Consider the following 20,035-nt stretch of genomic DNA (forward strand, 5'->3'; position numbering starts at 1 on the left):
CTGCTGATTCTCAAAACCTCATCCCCTGTTGATGATCATGATTCTGACTTTGTCAGTAATTTTTAAAAATGCAAATATTTCTAAAGCAGTTGAGTTTATCCAATCTGTAGAACGTTATGCAATGTACACAAAAATATGGTTAAAGGGAAGCACAAGTAAACTGTAAGAGAAGCAATGCGTTACAAAGTTTTGCTGCTCAGATTACTGACAGACAAAAAAAAGGTTACAAAAATAATGTAGTACAGAGAAAAATCTACTTTAAGTGCTAGGTATTTAATCTGAATACTGAGTTGGTAGCCACCAGATGAAACAAAAATCTTGTGCCCAAAATATTTCCAATAGCAACAGAGAATTAATAAAAGCAAGGAATGTGAACTATCATCTGGAAAGCATTCATTGTTTGCGACTCTGGCTCTGTATTTTCTACACAACTAGCTATATCCAAATCCCTTCAGTTTTCCCCTGCAACCTTCTCTTAAATATGCAGCTTTTAAAAGTCTAACAGAGGACTATGAGTGCTATTGTTAATAACAACCCTCCATTTTCAGTAAGAACACCCAGGGAAATTGTAATACATTAAGCAACATATTTCAAGTAAGAATTACTAAAATGTGAGACCCCTCCAATAGAGTACATTAATATTCCAATCAGTGATTTTTCATATGGATTTAAGTTTGTAAATTACCAAGAGGAAAGTTTGACCTAAATCCATTAAGGCTATGTTTTACTAACAGATTATCTCAGGAAAATATTAATCTTGATCTTAGTAAGCTACTGAAACCTATTGATTTGTAAGATTACAGGGTTGTTCTCGCTTCTCCAGGGTAGAGGAGAGAAGGGGAAATAAGGGGAAAACGTTTTCTGGCACATTTTTTTCAGACAAACAAAACAAAAGTAATTCACTGTATATTTATGTAACATTCAACTCAGGATGCAGAATGCAGACTTAGGACTAAAGTCCTAAGGATGCAGACTGAGATCTTTTATCAGCAAATATTTGCACCTTGTGGTACCAGAATTTTTCAAAATTTCGCCTCACACTTTCCAGGGAGGGTCAAAGAATTCTTACCCTGCTAGGGAAACTAATATCAAAATTAATTTTTTGAAGTCTGTTTTCAATATTTGCAATAGCGTGACAAATAACATTCATATATTTAGGGAATCAGAGTACTGGCATTAAGTTTGAATCCATCTGAAGTTATTCTCTTAGTTATATAGATTAGTCTGTACAGCAACCTTTTATTAAAGGTTTTAAAGAAGTCATTGTTCATGCAAACACAGGGCTAAGAGATCAGTTTTAAAATTAAACTCATTGAGTGATACTTTTATCTACAATATTGACTTAACTACACTTGATTCAAAGTTGTGCAAAACTCCTTCCTCTCTCTCCCTTCTGCCCCATACATCTACAGATATCTTTCCAATTTTTGAAAAACACATTGATAGGATAGGGAGTAGTAGCTTGATTTTAGTCAAGAAACACAGATGTCCCATGATATGGATTTTGAAAGCTACAGGGGAAAGTTCTACAATCTCCTTCCCAGAGGTTTTTAAGAATGAGCTAGGTCTATACGATTCAAGAATAATATCCAGTTAATTTTTGTTTGAGATGGGGAAAAAAAAAAACCACACACACACAAAAAACCCACAGAAAACTCAACCTTTGAGTTCTTCGAGACTGGTTAGTTGTAATTTTTTTTTTTTTTTTTTTTTTTTTGCGGGGGGGGGGAGGAGGAGGAGGGGAGTGTACTAAGTTATAACTTGTTTAGAATTCAATACAAATTCCCCTTTCATTGTTTGAAGAAAGGCTTTAGGACTTGAAGTGCTCTAAGAGAATTCTATATTGTTGGTTGAATTCACAATGGAAAAAATGAGAACAAAAAAATCTAGCTACAAAAAACAGTATTTGAAAAAGCTCTAGTAAGCAAAAATGTTACTACTAAAGCTGCAATAGCCAGTGAAGCTTTTCTCTCAATTGCTAGAAAAATCCTTACTAGAATGGTCAAAATTACCATGGAGATCACCAAAAAAGACTTTTCTAGAGGTTGAAGTAACCTTTGGCCTGATTCGGCTGTAGTTAATACATTTTTTGAAACTAGACAAAATGAGAGGCAAAAAAAAAGAGATACCTATGCAAGGTGTGTGTCAATCTAACCAAGGTCTTCACTACCAACCACCATGATTTCTGCAAACTTCAGCTGTCCTGAAAAATTAACGTATACGTATTGTTCAGTCATTTCATGGTAGCATGGTAGAAAGGCCTTTGCTATTCCTCTAACAAAACTGATATCCTTGTACCACTTTTGCTTAGCCTTTAAAAAAAAAAAAAAAAAAAAAGCAGTATTTCCTGATTCTCAAAGACAAAAGAATCCTCATCTAATGCAGCAGAGAAATTTGCAGTCTGCAGGGTCTCTGAGCTAAACAACAGGTCAGGCCTACTAATGTACGACTTGCTTCTTCCCAATGACTAAAATATTGATGGTATACATAATTTAGACACTGCAGTATCTTAAACTGTTTCAGTCCTACTGTCATTCTGAATTATCAGCATAAGTTTTATATTTTGGAGGAGGGAGGCAAGCAGGCAATGTTTATCCATGCAATGACAATGTAGTATTAAACTGCAGCAAAAACCTACCACTTCAGGAAGTCTGTCTTACAATGTCACGGTTGAGTTCAAGGCACATATAAGATGGCAAAAGTCAGAGCAAACTTAAGAGATTAAAAGATCAAGAGGAAAAAGGGGTGCTATGCTATATGTACCATGCAACTACTATCACTCTTCTGCTTGGATAATTTATAGTTGCTGGATCAAGCAGCTTAATTCTATACCTTTGTCTCCCTGCCCCTGCTAGTATAAAATGGCCCAATAAGACCATGAAAGCATAAACTACTCAGGAATCAGCAAAGCAGCTCAACTAGGCTTGCAAAACAGATGCCTATCCTATGAGATAGGAGGGAATGACAATACGCTATGCTATAGAGATGTTACCAGAGATGTATTTAAGGCATGTAATTTGTGCTGCTACATCAGATTTGTACTGTGAAACTACAGTTTAAGTTTGATGTGCTGCAAACAAACCTATATTGACAGCACTGAGTGTCAGATACATCAGAAAGCAAGCAAACATTACATTTGCAATTGCTGATGTGCTCTAAAAATTGGACCAACTTCAACAACTAAGTCAAGTTTGTCTTCTTAATACAAATCAGAGGAAAACTCCATTTAAAGCTGGGTCATATCAGTCTGTAAATACTGCTCAGAACTACAACAGGTTGTTCTGCTTCCAAGTAAAATGTTTTCAGTTTTTCATCTGTAGCACAAACCTAAAGTAACTGAACTCCAAAAGCACTTATCTTAAAAAGCATTAACTTAAAGTAAGCAAGAATTTAAAATACTCTAGAAAACAGTAATTGCAGAAGTGCACGTAAGACATTCAGTACACACAGGATACGTAAGGTAACTTATGCTAAAGACAGTAAAATCCCCCTGAAAAAAGTCAGATTATGTGGAACATCTTTCCTCTATTTCAGATACTGAATTGCAGTTAAAGTTGCAGTAAAACACAAAGACATTTCCCACACTTAATCGAAATAAATTGAAAAGAAAAAATTGGGAAAAAAAAAAAGTCCTCATGCAGATAGGAAAACAAGAAAAACATTGATTAGATCATGCATTCTGTCCTCACAGCACGAATTTGGTTTGCTTCTTTAAATAGATTGTAAGAAAAGCTGGAAGTGAAGATACGAAGCAAAACACATTGAAGCTGAAAAGTATTTTCAGCACATTTCCAAATTTCGAGACAGTTGTACCTTAGCAAAAGGTTGGAAACTTTTCTAGCCAAGCCTTTCCTTCCAATGGCCTCCCAGCCATTAATTTAACAGAAGAGTTAAAGAATCAAAATTAAGTCTGATACAAATTTCACATCATCTTTTCAAGGGTGTTTACCTAACTTGAAATGCAATTTCAAAGTTTTAAAAGGTAATAATAGCTTTAAAGGCTAAACACATTTTCTGCTTTATGTGGACCACTGCAACTCTCCTGTAGATTCCACAATCATAATCAAAACTTCACCTATTTCTTGAGCAAACTGAAAATAATACAACAGATTTTATTTTAATGGAACAAGTTCTCCAAAGCATCAGAAAAGATTAACATATCATCTGAACATAGATACCTGTCTGCAGGTTATAGATCAATTTTTGCTTTTACAAATGAAAACAAATCAAATGTTCATTCACATACTTGATTAGTCTTTAAAATTTACTTTCTCAAAACTCGCCTCAAGAATGATTTCCTTATATTGGAAAAAGGAGCATGAAATTTCTTTACGTTAGAAAATCTGAAGGACAGATAGGAACAAATACAGTAGAATGTTTTGTAATATAAACCGGGGTAGAAGGAAAGGCATACAAACCTCTAATCTAACACTCTAATAGAACAGCCACTCAAGATACCTTGCCATTAAAAAAAAAAAAAAAAAAAAAAAAAACAAACCTTGAATATTCAGTTACACACAAGTAAGACTTTGCTTTAGTTTTCACATCACTTAACCTCAAAGTTGTAATACTGTGGAAGTTAAGACACAATGAGAATCTCTGATGAGAAAAAGTTAAAATGCTGACTAGAAATAAAGTACACTTCTTTTAAACAGCTATATCAGTTAAAAACTATCACTAATTTTTGAGTTGTTTTGGTTTAATTTTTTTCAAGTTATATACCGAGGGGGAGGACCCACAGGTAAAATCAGTAAGGCACACTCAACACTGCCAACACATCACAACCTTTTACAGGTACAGATCAATTTAACAGCACATCCATTTCCTAAGGCTGAAAGGATAAGATATTAATAGATGAAATAAACTCTTTTCCCACCCTCTCCATGCAGCATACCACTGGTAGTCAAATTGGCCCCATTGTGAAATTTTAATTTTCCATGAAAATTAAAAGAAGAACAGACCTGAAACTTCTCTTTTGGAATATTCCTTCGAGCTCCTTTTGCTAAAACAAGGGCTTCTTCCACTCTGTGGCTAGCTAGAAGATCCTGAATCTGTTTTTCCAAAGGTAGTGGTACCAAGATATATACACCCTTATTAGTAGCAACAATTACCTTGCCTGGACAGAGCAAACAAATATCAGTTTATATTCTCCACAGAGGAAACACATGACAGTAATAAGTTTTATCACTTAAAATACAAGAACCTAAAAGCCGTTAAAGTTCCAAAACTGATCTTTATCATCATAGTCACTAGATATTATAATTTATCTCTAAATTGCCCCTCAAAGAAATACAAAGCTAACAGGAAATTCATTTATTTCCAGCAGATTTTTCCCCACTCTCAGTAAGCGACTCTAATCTCTGAACAGAGTTGTACAGGTCACCACTATAAAAACTATATTCTAGAAAAGAGGGACTTATGAATTGCCAAGCTATTTCTTTGGATTTGTGTTAGAAAAATTTAAGCTGCACATCAATAATAACACATAGTTGATAGTACATACACCTTTTTTGTTCTAGGACAGCTACAAAGCATGCATTATATTCCCCACTTAACAGTGTGGAACATAACTGAAGGGTAGCCCATTACCTTTTCAATTTCTAACAAGAATTTTTGGAAGAAACTTAAAATAACAATTTTTAAGATATTAAAATTTCAACAAGAAATCCAAGGGATACACCTGTAGTTCTTGTTTTGCTGATGTACAGCATCAAGTTAATGTTGGTACTTTGAAAGAAAATAATTAAATTACAGGAAAAGCTATAATCCTACAGACATCTCTCAGACAGCTAAATTGTAAATTTAAATTGTCATTTAAATGAGCATACGTATTCTAAAGAACACAGTTTTGGAAGACTAAATTTTGCCTACCATAGTCTGCACCATAGTCTGCAGAAACCTAATTTCGAAAGCATTTACAATGAAAGAGTTTCAATGGTTAAAATGGTTGGTAGATTTAAAAAAAAAAAAAAAAAAAAGACTGTGCCCACATTAATACCAGTGGCCTTTGGCCTTTGTTCCAGAGTTATTGATACAAAAAAAGTGCCCTTTATAATACCTTCAAAGTCCTGTAGAATGTGACCTTCTTTAAAAGGTAGGGATTGCTTTTGCTGTTGGTCCAGCATGCTGTGCACTGTAATGAACTCATCATCTAGAGCAACCACGTAAGGAAAACACAAGGCTGCTCCAATCACGTTCTCCGACCAGTGCACAGGGGCACGCTGTGAAATGCCATCTACAGTTGCAAACATGCCTACAGATTAAAAAAAAAAAAAAGGAAAGAAAAAAAAAGAAAAAAGCCTGAGACTTATGCTAGTTGAAGACTTATTTTCCCAGTACTTAGCTCTAGTACTTATCAAGGACGAGAAATAATAAATCTCAAAAGAACACATACAGTATTAGAGGGCATAATGACAGGGCATCAAACCTTACCAGTCACTGGATCTTAAAAGACCTGCTATTTAATACAATTAAAGATTTTTCTTTTTCCTTCACCAGCAGAAAGGGACAATACCAAAAGAGTGAAAAGAAAATACTGGAAAAAAAAAAAAAAAAAGAATTATTCAAGTCCAGTAAGTTTAACAGCCTTTTTTATTTGTTAAAGAATTATGCCATGTAGTTTGAATTCACTTTAAAATATAAAGTATTTAGTAAGACAGTGCATTTAAATACTAAATACTTCTAATAAAAGCTGCAGACATGCACTGCTTGACCTATCTGGCAATATAAACACATTTTTCCTGTAGTGTCAAATGCCTCAAGATGGTTTTAGTCTATAAGCGAATATTTACCTATACTTTGATTTTTCCATAGTAAAATTTTTATAGAATTAAAGCCTATTTCCTTCAGACGAGTCACTTTCTGCAAGGTATTTGTGTTTTCAATCATTTGCAAAAAAATCCAGAGGCTGTGTGTAAAGATTTAACATCCCCACGATACCTACACTGAGTACTGTAAACTACTTTCAATCTAGCACCTTCAGATAACCTGACAGAGAAACCACAAGTTATCTTTCTGTCTGTCCATTCACTCCTCCCTCCAAGTGACTGCTTAATAAAAGTTTCACTTGCTTCTGGACTATCTACACTATTGCCTCTATTTATAGTATTTGGTATTCCCCATTTCTGCTTCATGAGACTTTTTTAGCATCAACTCAAGAGAAATTCCATTTGAGTTTTCAGGCATAGTTCAGAAATTACTTGCCAACTGAGGCATACTGAGGCATAATGTAAACTGTTTTAAATCTGAATGTATACTGCTCAAAATCAATGTTCTCATTACATTAAAAAAGCATCTATACTAGTTTGAAAATTGTCTTGGCAGGAAAAGTCCATTTGAAAGCCAGCAGAATAATTCTGAACTCTACAGGACAGAGGAGATTAAAAGACTATGTTATTCAATTTACAAAAGCTCTTCCAAATTCAGAATAATGAGGTAAGGGTAGCTAGGTAAGAGGACCATCTTGGAGAAAGGAAACCAGAGAACAGTAGATTTTTACAGAGCTATGGAAACGAAAACTTAGCTTCTAAACCCTTCAGAGCAGGTCCGAAGCAATCAGCCTTTTCCCCTGACAAAGGGCACAACATAGAATTGGTTTTGCATCTAACTATTAGCTTAAAAAACTGATCACTATAGAGGAAATAAATAATGTTTTAGCAGTGGATCTTGCAGAAAAAACTGCTTTACCATAAAATATCATTCCAATTTGTTCTATGGGTCTTGACATTCTTACAGATCAGAAGTGGAAGTTTACGCAACGTAGACTGCACTATTCATTTTGATGCCTTTCAGTTATTTTCCTGTACTACAATCCTATTTCAAAAAGCAGAAGAAAACTTTTAATAAATGCATAGTAATCAGCAGAAAACCCAGAACTAGCTATGTAAGTTGTTAAAACTTTTCTAGTTATCTGACTTATTCTGTGAATTAAAAAAAATGTAAAATAAACTGAAATTAAGAACATATATGTGGCTATTTTTTTTTTTTTTTTTAAACAGATCTTTCAGAGAAAATTCAGAAGATTCCTTTATGGATTGAAAGCATATGCATAGCAACACACAGTACTGTTCCAAGTCAATGTCTGTTTAAACCCCTCTGCCCTCAATAGCAGGGGTTTCTGTGATAGAATGATGTATTTCTCCTTGTCTTTATCCAAATCTTGTCCAGAATAATAAACAAAAGAACTACAATCAGAAATCATGGCTTTTTTACAGTACAGGAATTATGTGAGGTAATTAAGATGAAGCCATCAGTCCATTTCACATTAAAAAAAAATGAATGAGCTATCTGAAGGTTACAAGAGTTACCCTAACACAACCACACTGTTTTAAGCGCTAAAAGACAGCCTAAAACTAATCTAAAAAATTACAGAATCATAACATCGAAGAATAATTTAGGCTGGAAGGTTCTTCTGGAGGTCATCTGATCCAGTCACCCATACTCAAAACAGAACCAACTTTAGCTCAGGTAACTTGGGGCTTTGTCCAAAAGAGTACCCTATTATCACACTATAGTGTTTCCTCTATACTTAAAAAACGAACAAAACCCCCTTATATTTACTTGTTTAAAAAAGCAATATGAAAACTTCGATACTATAAATGTTAACAGCATAAGGAACACTCAAGTAGATGAAAAAAGGAAGAAAAAAGAACTGATTACTGTTGGCTGCTTTATGCAGTGTCAACATAATCTATAAATCATTATGTCTATACATGTGTGGTTCTTACAAGTTGTAAGACTCAGTTCTCCATTTGTAATCTATGCAATTGTTCAAACCATGTACCACAGAGTTTATGCTAGAGAAACAAAGGAATAATCTAAAATAAATACTTAAAGTGTATTATAACTCATTAAACCTCATGGTTTAATCATGGAATAGTTAAGGTTGGAAAGGATTTCTGTCCAGGCCAGCACCACCCCCTGCTTGCCCCACACAAAGCAGAGTCAACTAAATCAGGTTGTTAAAGACCTTGTCCAGCTAGATATTGAATAGCTCCACAATTCAATGGGGACCCCACAACCTTTCTGGGCAACCTGTTCCGGTGTTTGACCATCCTCACAGCCCACTTTGTGCCCAGTTGCTTCTCATCCTTTCTCTGAGAAGAGTCTCCATCTTCTTTACTCCTTAACTGTGTATAAACACCTCATGGGAAGATCCTTCTGAGCCTTCTCTTCTCCAGACTAAACAGCTCTCTCAGCCTGTCCTCATGAGAGATGCCCTTTGCTGGGCTGGCTCCAGTATGTCTGTCTCTCTCTTGCACATGGAAGCCCAGCCCTGGACCCAGCATTCAAGATGGGATCCCACCAGCACTGAGTAGAGAGGAAGGATCACCTTCTCAGCCTGCTGGCAACAGTCTTCCTAATGTGGCCCAGGATGATGTTGGCTGCCTTTGCCACAAGGACACATTGCTGGCTTACAGACTCCCAGCCTCTTTTCTACTAAGCTGCTTTCCAGATTGTCGGTCCCCAGCCCGCATGGGGTTATTCCTCCCTAGGTACAGGGCTTGGCACTTCCCTTTAAGTAACTTCATGAAATACCTGTCAAGGCTCCTCTGAATGGCAGCAAAACCACCTGCTGTATCACTCAATCCTCTCAATTTTGTATCATCTGCAAACTTGCTAAGGGTTCACTCCATTCCATCATCCATATTGTTAATGAAGATGTTACACAGTATTGGCCCCACTATGAACCCCTGAGAGACTCTGCTAGTAAGTGGCCTCCAGCTTGACTTTGTACTACTGACCACCACTGTTTGAGCCTGGCAGTTAATCCAGCTTTCAGTACATCCTACTGCCCATTTATCTTGTCCATTGTTTATCTGTTTGTCTAAGAGGGTGTTATGGCAGATGGCACTGAAAGCCTTGCTTAAGTTCACAACATGCATTGCTCTCCCCTCATCCACCAAGCCCCTCATCCATTTAATCACAGAAGGCTATTAGGTTCATCAAGCGTGATTTCCCTTTAGAAATCTGTACCAATTACATCTAGTTACCTTCTTGTCCTTAGTATATTTTGAAATGGATTCCAGGAGAATTTCTTTCATCACCTTGAGGATTGGGGTGAGGCTGACTAGTCTGTAATTCCCCAGATCCTTCTTCTTGTCATCCTTGAAGGAAGGAGTGACATTTGTTTTCTTCCAGTTCTCAGGAAGATCCCCTGATCACCATGACCTTTTGAAGATAAAGAATGGTCACACAGTGACACTGGCCAGGTTCCTCGGCACTCACGGGCACATCCTATCAAGTCCTATCGACTTGTGTATGCTCAGTAGATCATTCTCCACTGAGGGCAAGACTTTTGCTCTAGATTTTCCCACCGGGCTCAGGGACCCAGGATTCATAAAGGAAGATTATATGGCCCACATTCTCTCATCATCTTTTTGCTGCTGATATACCTTCAGAAGCCCTTCATGTCCATCACCAGATTCAACTCTGGATAGGCTTTGGTTTTCCTAACCCTATCCCCGCACACAGGAATATATCTCTATATTCCTCCCATGTCACCTGTTCCTGTTCCTACCTCTTGCATGCTTCCTTTTTATACTTGAGTTTAGTCAAGAACTCTTTGTTAATCTTTATAGGCCTTCTGTGGCCTTTGCTTGTTTTCCTGCTCATCAGGACGAGCTATCCTTGAGCTTGGAGGAGATGATTCTTACAAGTCAAGCAGCTCTCCTGGATTCCCCTTCTCTTCATGGGCGATTCTTCCAAGCAGGTCACTGAACAGGTCAAAGTCTGCAATCCTGAAGTGAAGCTTGCAGTCCTGCTATTTGTGTTGTTCCTTTCCTCTCAGGATCCTTAACTCCACCATCTCACAGTCACTGCAGCCAAGGCTCCTTTGACCTTCACATGCCCAACCAGTTGTTCTTTACTTGTGAATATAAGGTTCTGCAGAGCACACCCCCTTCTCAGCTCACCTGTGCTAGGAAGTTGTCATCAATGCACTCCAGAAACATCCTGGACTGCTTGTGCTCCTCTGTGTTGCCCCTCCAGGAGGTATCAGGGTGCTTCAAGTCTCCCATAAGGACTACAGCCTCTAAACATGAGGCTTCTTCCTGTTACCAGAAGAAGGCCTCACCCACCTTCTTCCTGATAGGCAGGCACCATCAACATTACCCACATTGGTCTGCCCTTTAACTCTAACCCATAAGCCCTCAGCTGGTTCATCATCAAGCCCCACGCAGGGGTCTGCACATTTCTCCTGCTCTCACATAAAGCATTGTCCTCCTACTTCCCTCCCAGCCTGTCTTTCCTAAAGAGCATGTATCCACCTACTGCAACACTTGACACACATGAGCTATCCCTCCAAGTTTCCATGATCCCAATAAGATCGTAATCCTGCAACTGCATTAAGACTTCTAATTCCTGTTTTTTTAAACTACTCTGTGAGCATTAGTGGGCAAGCACCAGCCACATTGATTTTCCACAAAAAGTGCAAGAGCTTTTCTTATCATACTGTCTTATAGGTACTTCTTTATCTGTGTACATGTTTGAAGTGGGCCCCCTTTAACCCTGTTTTCTCGATTACGAGGTCTTTCTTGTTCACATTGCCCTGCGCCTTGTTTGTTGACCTGCTCCAGCACTTCATCACATGTTTGCGTGTCATCTCCCTCCCACCCTGTTTCCAGCTTAAAGCTCTCCTTACCAGATTCACCAGCCTGTTGGCAAAAATGCTTTGCCTCACTTGTTCAGGCAGATCCCTTCTCTTCCTAGCAGTCTTTGCTCCTCAAAGAGAATTTAATGGTCACAGAAGCCAAATCACTCTTGCTACTATCAGCTGTGCAACCAGTTACTGACCTAAAGGACCTGTCTACTCCTCCTCAAGCTCTTCCTTCCTTACCAGCAAAATCAAAAATGAAGGAAGAAATCACCTGGTGCCCATGCCACTACCCCTAGAGCCATGTAGTCATATATGGTAACACTCCAAACCTCCTCTGGCAGTATCACTGACATCCACATGGAAAGGCAGTAGGGAGGAATAGTTAGAAGGCCAGACAACTTTCAGTAGTCTCTAAATGTCTCAGGCAAGCAAGCCCCATGCAGCTGCCCTAGCAAGCAGCAAACCTCCTTAGACAGCAGGTCAAATTGACAGATGGGGACTTCCATCTCCCATAGGACAGTCTCCCACTACTATCTCTTGCCACTTCCTCCTAGTTTTGCTTCATGGTTTAGGCTCAGATGCCTCACTGAACAGAGCTTCCTGCTTCTCATACGCTACCAGAGTACTGAACCTGTTCTGTAGATGCAGATCTGCAGGTAGAGAAGGAGCCTTCTTGCTTCTGCCAGAAGTCACAAGTTTCCAGCATTTGTCATCATTGTGGAAGCCTGCATTTCTCAACCTGATAAACACGGATGTAGACTGCTAGCCTGCCTCTCCTTCAGCACAGCTGGGCATTCAGGCTCCTGCAAGGTTCCAGAGAAGATCCAGTCAATTTCCTTTTCACCATCTCTGAGGTCTGCTGACCTCCTCTGCTTGCAGCTTCTGTACTTGGTGACAAATCCTTAACCAGCACACACCTCCTGCAGACAATAACAACATCTACCCCAGCAACAGGCCATCATGCACTCCCAGCAGCCCAGGACCTGAAGAACTGCATCCTCCTTTGAGAGCTCAGTCTAAGCTGAAGTCTCTGACCGCTGGTCCAGGAACAGCTGGTCCAGCTGGTGCTAGAAACTCTGCCCTGCGGCAATATGCAAGTACTGTTTGCTGAAGTTTTAAGAGAATAAAGACTTTCTACTGCAGGAAAAATGATTAGAAACATGAAACAAGAGTTTCATGAAATAAATATAACATTGGCAAGCACAGTTGAATACAATTTATCAATTCAGAAAGAACTGATTTTCAGGTCTGAATGAAATAATCGTTGAATGGAATAAAAAAATGTATCAGAAAGTAATATATAGCTCATTCTTTCAAAAGGAGAGGGGGCTTAATTACAAGCACAGCTGACGAAGTACTGAATGGCTAAACCTATGGACCAACTACAAGTAATTCTAATAGTCTTAAAGGCAGATAACAAGAAAGGTTGCATACGCAAGGGAAAAAAAAAGAAATCAGATGCATTACTTAGTAGCTACCACTTAAACAGTTGCTTTCTGCCACCTGAAATCCCAGTCTTAGCTCAAACACAAGATTAGTCTAGTAGAAAAATGTCACAAACACTACAAAGCCAAATACATTAACACAGACTATATCCATCTCATTAACAAAAGGTTAAATTTAGCATAGATGACCTATGAGGTGCAAAAACAAGTAAGTCTTAATCAACGAGAAACTGCTTTGTAATGAGAAGCAAAAAAGCAAGCTAAAATTAGAATTGATGATTTACATCGCACTTTCTGAAGTCCACTCACCCTATAGCACAGCACGACCTGAAATACCAGCATATGTAACACTTGTATTTTAAAGGTGCTCAAATATCTTCAGCTCCCAAGAGACTAGCACTTAGGACACAAAAATTTTTACTGAGGAAGAATAGCAAGATGGATAATACTAAACAAAAACACAGCAATAGGAGAGAACAGATGATAAAAAAAAGAGATTATAAGTTGAATCAAGCAAGGGAAATCAAGGCAATCCAGAGAAAGGAGTTTTTGTAAGTTGTCTGATTTAGCATAAGTTAGACTTTGCCTGTATTATTGGAAAAAGAAGTTTACAGGATGTTTAGAGCTGTAGAAGTGTGCTCGCTTAAGACATAGTATTTTAATCCCAGTACAATACATTTACTACCGTTACAGGGATGTTCAATTTTATAGGTAAAGGTCCTAATGTACAGCTGTCTTCCAGGAGACCAGATAAAAGCAAAAGTCTGACTAAATACAATTTAACTTTCTCTTTTTTGAAAATATGCCTGCTCTTTTTAAATAATAAAAGAAAAAAGATGAAGCAGCTGAACAGGACCTGGTTTGACATTCCTAAAAAGACAAACAAGATCAAAAGAATGTGATCTGTTTAGAAATGTGTCATAAGGAAAATGCATTCTGATCGGCAAATAATTAATGTAACCTTAATTTTATTAGCACTACTAAAGTGATTAAGTGCAGTTCCACATTTAAAGCAACAAATGGCTTTAGGAAAAGGTATGCAACCAAAATGACTTACACAAGAAGTGTCACAGATCTCAAAAACAAGTTCTTCTTGCAATATCTTTAATTTGCACTGATATACTAATCAATCTCTATTTCTTTCAACAGAAACTGCTGAGTTAATACTTATCATAAGATAGAAAGATTCAATATAAAGAATTAATATCACAGCAATTTTGCTAATATCATATGATGGCTTAAGCAAGCTGTGTAACATGGACCTGAAAAATGCTTTTTTAAAAAATTGAGCAAATGAGCGTACAAGAATGGCTAGTATCTGACAACACCTATGGTTAGGATATGACTTAATTCTACAGGAGTTTGGTCAGAATTTATTTCAAATAACACTTCTTACTAGTGCTGTATCACTTGCATACCTATTTCTTAACCTATCGCATTCCACAAGAGACTTCACATGAACTCCTCCTACTAGAAACTTGGTCAGAAATTAACTTGCCTACACTAGTCCAATAAATTTATAGCAGCACAGGGTCCTCAAACCCAGTCCAGCTAGTCACTACAGACAGACTATCAGTCTTTGGAATTTCACTTGGTACCAAGCAAATTTTATTTATTCTGAGCGGTACTCTGTTAGCTGTCTATATAGAAACAAGACACTCTAGAGCCATGATTAAAATACAAATATTTAAGCATGTTTTTGTGCACTTACTTAAAAGGCAGGAAGGGATATTAATATGTAGTACCAATAACTTATGTTTTACCTTTCAATCTCAATATTCCAGCATCACTTCATAAGTAGCATTATTCTGTACATCAGTAATAGTTACTTATGCTCTGCTTTCCAATTTGAAATTAAATACAAGAGAGAAGTTCAAAAGTTGCAAAAAAAAACCCACCCATCAAACCGGTCCTCTCCGCCACCCCCCAGCCCCCCTTAAAAGAAAACCCTTTGTCTCACCTAGCCCTCCAGGGCCAGCCAACAGAAACTCCTGTCTGCCTATCCTTTTCACAATTGGCCGTTTCTCATCACTGCAATAAGGAAATAGATCCTGGGAGACGCCAGTGTTATAATTCAGTATGATATATTGTGTAGTAAGCGCAAGGCATAAGTAATGACCATCCACAGCCACAGCATACGGTTGCTCTGGAGTAAATACTTCCTTCACTATCTGGACTCTGTCTTCAAACACCATGAACATTTGAATGGTCCGACGCTTGACTGAAATAATGCAGACTTCAACGCAGAAAGGGTCCCCAGTCACAGGATTTTCGTTTAATGTGAATGTCACAGCTCCTTTTATTCTAGCTCCAGTGGGAACCGGTTCCAAGTTCATCATATTAACTAGTGTTATTGTGTTGTCACAAAGCACAAGAAGCCTGGTGAGTGCAGAAGCTGCCTTTAGCTCGCTCACAGACTTCTTGAAGCCCAGGTATTTATGCAGCTGCTTGGTGGCAGCAAAAGTTATTTTTCCAGATGTTGATATCTTTTCATCCAAGAGAAAGTGATAGATAAAGCAGTCGTTGGTTCCAATATAGAGGTTCTTTCCACAACACTCAATGCATTCAATGTTGATGTGAGCTTTGTCTCCCATTAACATCTCCCGCTCAACAGCAGAAACGAGCTTGAAAGCTTTGACACTCATTTTGCCTTCTGGGTAATCTAATTAAAGAGGGGAAAAACTTATTTATCTCCATACAAACAAAATCAAATATCAGAACAAGCAATTTAACATTCACCAGTATAAATGTTGTTGCACTTTTAACAATCTATACTGTTATTATTTCCAATCAGATTAAACAAGCCACTCCAAGCATACTAATAACCACAGAAATGACTCAAACTCTATGTTTTCACTTCAAGGCAATCTATTTCTACATGAAATAGACTCATGATGCCTACTAACCAAAATTGTGCTGCTTATTTGTGTATCTCAGACATTTCTGCTCTACAAGCAGGTCCTGCTAGCATTTTGTGGTTTCTAAAATTACCTGTATGTAAGAAAATATACGCTTTAGCTCTGATTTCTAAAGAAGGACGTTTAATGCTACAAGTTAACATCTCACTTGCTTTATATTCTATTTATATGCTATTTGACAAAAATTGAAAGCATTTAGTAAATAGCCTTACAGTGAAATATCAAGGGCATATTCCATTTTAACACATACTTTACATTTCCTACGTTCACCAATAAGAAAGTACATAACATTATTATAAGACAGATGATAACTTACATAAGTTATTATCAGTGTCTCAGAAGTTATTTAGAAGCATGGCTCCTAAAACATTCACTAAACTCTGAAAGTAAGAGTTTGTTGACTACTGTCACAACCATTTCAAAAAGATTATCTTCAACAATTAAGCAACTCTTCTTACATTCATATTATGCAAGCTATACTTATTCTTTTACAGTCAAGCTCTGTCAAGGGAAAGTTCCAGTTTACACAGCAATTATTAGTGTCTTTCCAAACAAACCCCAGAATTTTGCTGTACATCAGACTTTACTCCTGTGAGAAACTAGCAGGCAACTGTTCTGAATATACCAAAGAGAAAACAAGAAATTGTTGACCTTATTTAATCACCTCATAATACATCATGGATGTGCTCTGTAATGACCATTTAGCCAGCACATAGCCTGGAACTACACCGTATATCTTCACTAGACTTGAGAAATATCACACACAATTACTTCAGTCCACATGTACAGTGGAAATACAAAACTTCAAATGAAATTTCTATGAACAAATAGAAAGATCAACACAATGTTATTGTTCATAGTTCTGAAAATTAAACACATAATAAGAATAAACTTTCACTTATGATTTGAAATATACTTTCAAACTGTAAGACCCAGAAAAACCTTGCCTTTGTAGGATAACATTGAAAACCATGGCAAATATTTCCAAAACTGAGTAAGAAAAGTTAAGCTACAAAACTCACAACTGATCACTGAATAAAATTAGACCAAACTTCTCTGCTTTTTTTTCCCCAGGTCATTAATATTTACTTAATATTTTGCATTTTAAGTATCTAATTGGAAGCTATCATATCTTCAAGCTGAGATTGCTTCCAATTCTAAGTAATCTAGGCTCATAAAAACAGCATCAAAAAACAGATACTACATTTAAGGTATGCTACAAAATCATGACAGGAGTCTGACATGCAAAAACACTGCACAAAGACATTATTAAGGCTGGTTTTGATTATGCTGCCTGCTGCTTCAAGTTGCAGTGATTTTTAAATATTTAACTGTCTAACAGTCAAAAGAAAAGTGCTCTGGAATGAAAAACATGGCAAAAAGTATTAGAAAGTCTTAACCAATATCTGGCCAATGTAAAAATATAGCCAGAAGCAAAGTACATTATGCTTTTATAAAAGCAGATGTTATTGATCTTTTATGCCTAGAAATTTCCTAGCTATTTCACAAACTAAAAGAGATTTCAGTTTGGGCTCCGTGGTATTTTTAAACTGCTTCCTCACTAGGTTTAAAGTAGCATTCTAATCTTCAACAACAATAACAAAACAGGAAATATTCTTGAAATAGCCCATGGTAAAATGATAGTGCAAGTCTCTGGGCAACACCTTCATGTTTTTCTTCAACATTAATGAAAGAAACACACCATATTAAGTTAAGGAAGGCTGCCCAAAAGTTGACTGCCAATTTAAGGACAGCTTGTATGCAACCTAAAGTGATAAACTATCATCTGGAGACAGGTTTGGCAGCTTTTGTACCTGGAAGTGTCAGCGACTTAAAGTTCTCGTAAACAGAGTAAAAATGCTACTGTGTGCCACTGGGAGAAACATATGATTTGGCTCTTGACCAAAATGCATTTAAAAGAAAAAGTCTGAAAAATTACAAAAGCGGATGAAAAAAAGGTATAAACAGTGTCAAAATAGACATGCATCATTTCTAAGGCACTAAAGAAGAAGAAAAAATAAAAACTAAAAAAAAAAAAATTCAAATAGACAAATTCCTGAATGGGAAGCACAAGAAATTATAATGTAATACCACATAAATTGGGAACAAAGAAAATAAAACAGTTGTGCTAGGCAGGAGTTAAGTTGCAGGGAAAAAAAAGTTTTTAAGAACAAACATCAATGCATATGTAGTCTGCACACTACCTTTTTTTATTTTTCTCCTTTATGGGAACTTGGTGGCTTATGCTCACCAAACAGAAAAGGCCAGATACCACTTCAGAAAGTTAAAAATGGAAGTCAGTAGGCTACGTTTTAGATTTTCTTAACTCCAGAAAATGAATTAATTAGGATGTGGCTATCAGAAGCAACCAATAAGCAAGCAAATTTTCAGTCTATCAAATTTTATTTTCCTAAATACACTAGTAACCTTGCATACAGTCATTTCCAGGAGGAAAAAACAAAACAAAAGCAAACAATTAAAAAAAAACAGAAGGCTCCGTTTTGCTTGCTGTCTCGTTTGCAACCGACCAGCGCCCTACTACTTTACCCCCAGTAACTCGTTCACATAGACGCACTCTGGCATCCTGTGCAATTAACCGCCTGCAAACGAATTAACCTACGGATGCGACTGAACGCCCGCCGGGCGCGTGGCCGTACCGAAGCTGGGACCGAGGGCAGCGACCCCCCCAGGCGGCCAGGGGCACCGCTTCACCTCGGACGTGCCGCCGCAGGCGAGCCGCCTGCCCCGTCTGCCTTCCGCCGAGACCGTCCCGCGCCCACAACGGCGCCTCGCTCAGCAAACCAGACCCGATACTGACAAGCCGCGCCGGCCGCCCCACGAGGCGACCCAGGCCCTCCCTCCCTCCTCCAGCACCTGCGAGGGCCCGCCGCCACCGCACCGGGAGCCGGGCCCGCCGCCTCGAGGCCTTGCGGGGTTCTGCGGCCTCCGCTCGGCTGCGCAGGGCCGGAGCGGCGCCGGCGCCCGGGGACGAGCCGGGACCGGGCCGGGCGGGCGCCGCCTCGCGCCGCGCTGTCAGCGCCAGGGCCTCGCGCCGGCGGCGGGCGGCACCGCTTCTGGTACCCTAACAGGCCCCGCCCCGCCGCGTCTCGGCTTCACGGGGGGGACAGGAAGTGAGGGGCGCCGGCTTCCGGTCACATGGGGGAGAATCGCCGTCCCGGCGCCAAAGGCCGGGCGGCGCTGTGGGTGGAGCCGGACCGAACTGTGGGCGGTGCTTGTCGGGGGCAGCTACGTCACGGCAGGCGGGGTGCGCGCGCGCGCGCGCGAGACGAGGGCAGTTGCCAGGCACCGGCGAGGGGCAGCGGGAGCAGGCCGCCATGTCGTGGGCGGGCCGCCATGTCGTGGGCGGAGACCGGCGCCCTTCCTGGCAGGCGGTTCCCCGCGCCGTTTCCTTCTCGGCGCTGCGCCAAGTGCCATATGCTTTTGGCACATTTCACGCTGCTTAGCTCGGTCCATCTAAATGGGCCAAGGCAGAAGAATCCATTATCAGTTACTGTCTGTAAAGTTGCCAACTTCTAAGCCACCTTCTTCGGTTTCAGAAATCCGCAGGCTGCTTGCTTTTAGATCCTTGAAAATTAGGTCAAGGAGGTTTAATTGCATCCTCATTCCACTCTTATAATCTGAGATGCCTCCTCTTGGCTGCTGGACTGGGCCTGACCCAGTGTGGATATTACACATTGTCAATCAGGAATTGAAACCAATTCTACACTTAAACAGAAGTGCATGAAACTGCAAGTAGTCTGAATAGCGTAAAAAGCATTTAATGCCAGTCATGATCCAGGTGGGTTCAGAGAATAGTTGCGTTCAAGCTCAGCAAATAATAGCAGATGAACTGAGAGGAGGGAAGGAGAGAATACAAGGGAACAGATTTTACAATCCAGCAGAATACTGGGATTTGGGGACACCAGATGAAATAATGTAAACTCATACATGTTATTACATTGCTTCCTTGTACAGTTACATGATTTTTAACATTCAAAATAGGAACTCACGTTCTTAGAAACTGTGTATATATACACACAAAACTTCTCGTGTGTGTGTGTGTGTACATTACTTGT

At 38.9% G+C, this 20,035-nt stretch overlaps 1 protein-coding gene across 1 annotated transcript in view; it reads right to left on the minus strand.

The window, feature by feature from the left end:
- Window positions 1-18,913, minus strand: part of TGFBRAP1 (transforming growth factor beta receptor associated protein 1) — a 36,710-nt gene extending 17,797 nt beyond the window's left edge. Inside the window, exons 1-4 of the mRNA XM_062601629.1 lie at window positions 18,617-18,913; window positions 15,002-15,703; window positions 6,059-6,253; window positions 4,962-5,116 (exon numbers count right to left, since the gene is read on the minus strand). Of these exons, the coding sequence (XP_062457613.1) occupies window positions 4,962-5,116; window positions 6,059-6,253; window positions 15,002-15,686 (1,035 nt within the window). The 5' untranslated portion in view covers window positions 15,687-15,703; window positions 18,617-18,913. The remainder of the gene's footprint in view (window positions 1-4,961; window positions 5,117-6,058; window positions 6,254-15,001; window positions 15,704-18,616) is intronic.
- Between the last annotated feature and the right edge of the window lie 1,122 nt (window positions 18,914-20,035).

This window comes from Rhea pennata, chromosome 1 (genome assembly GCF_028389875.1).
Source record: "Rhea pennata isolate bPtePen1 chromosome 1, bPtePen1.pri, whole genome shotgun sequence".
In the NCBI taxonomy this organism is placed as follows: Eukaryota; Metazoa; Chordata; class Aves; order Rheiformes; family Rheidae; genus Rhea; species Rhea pennata.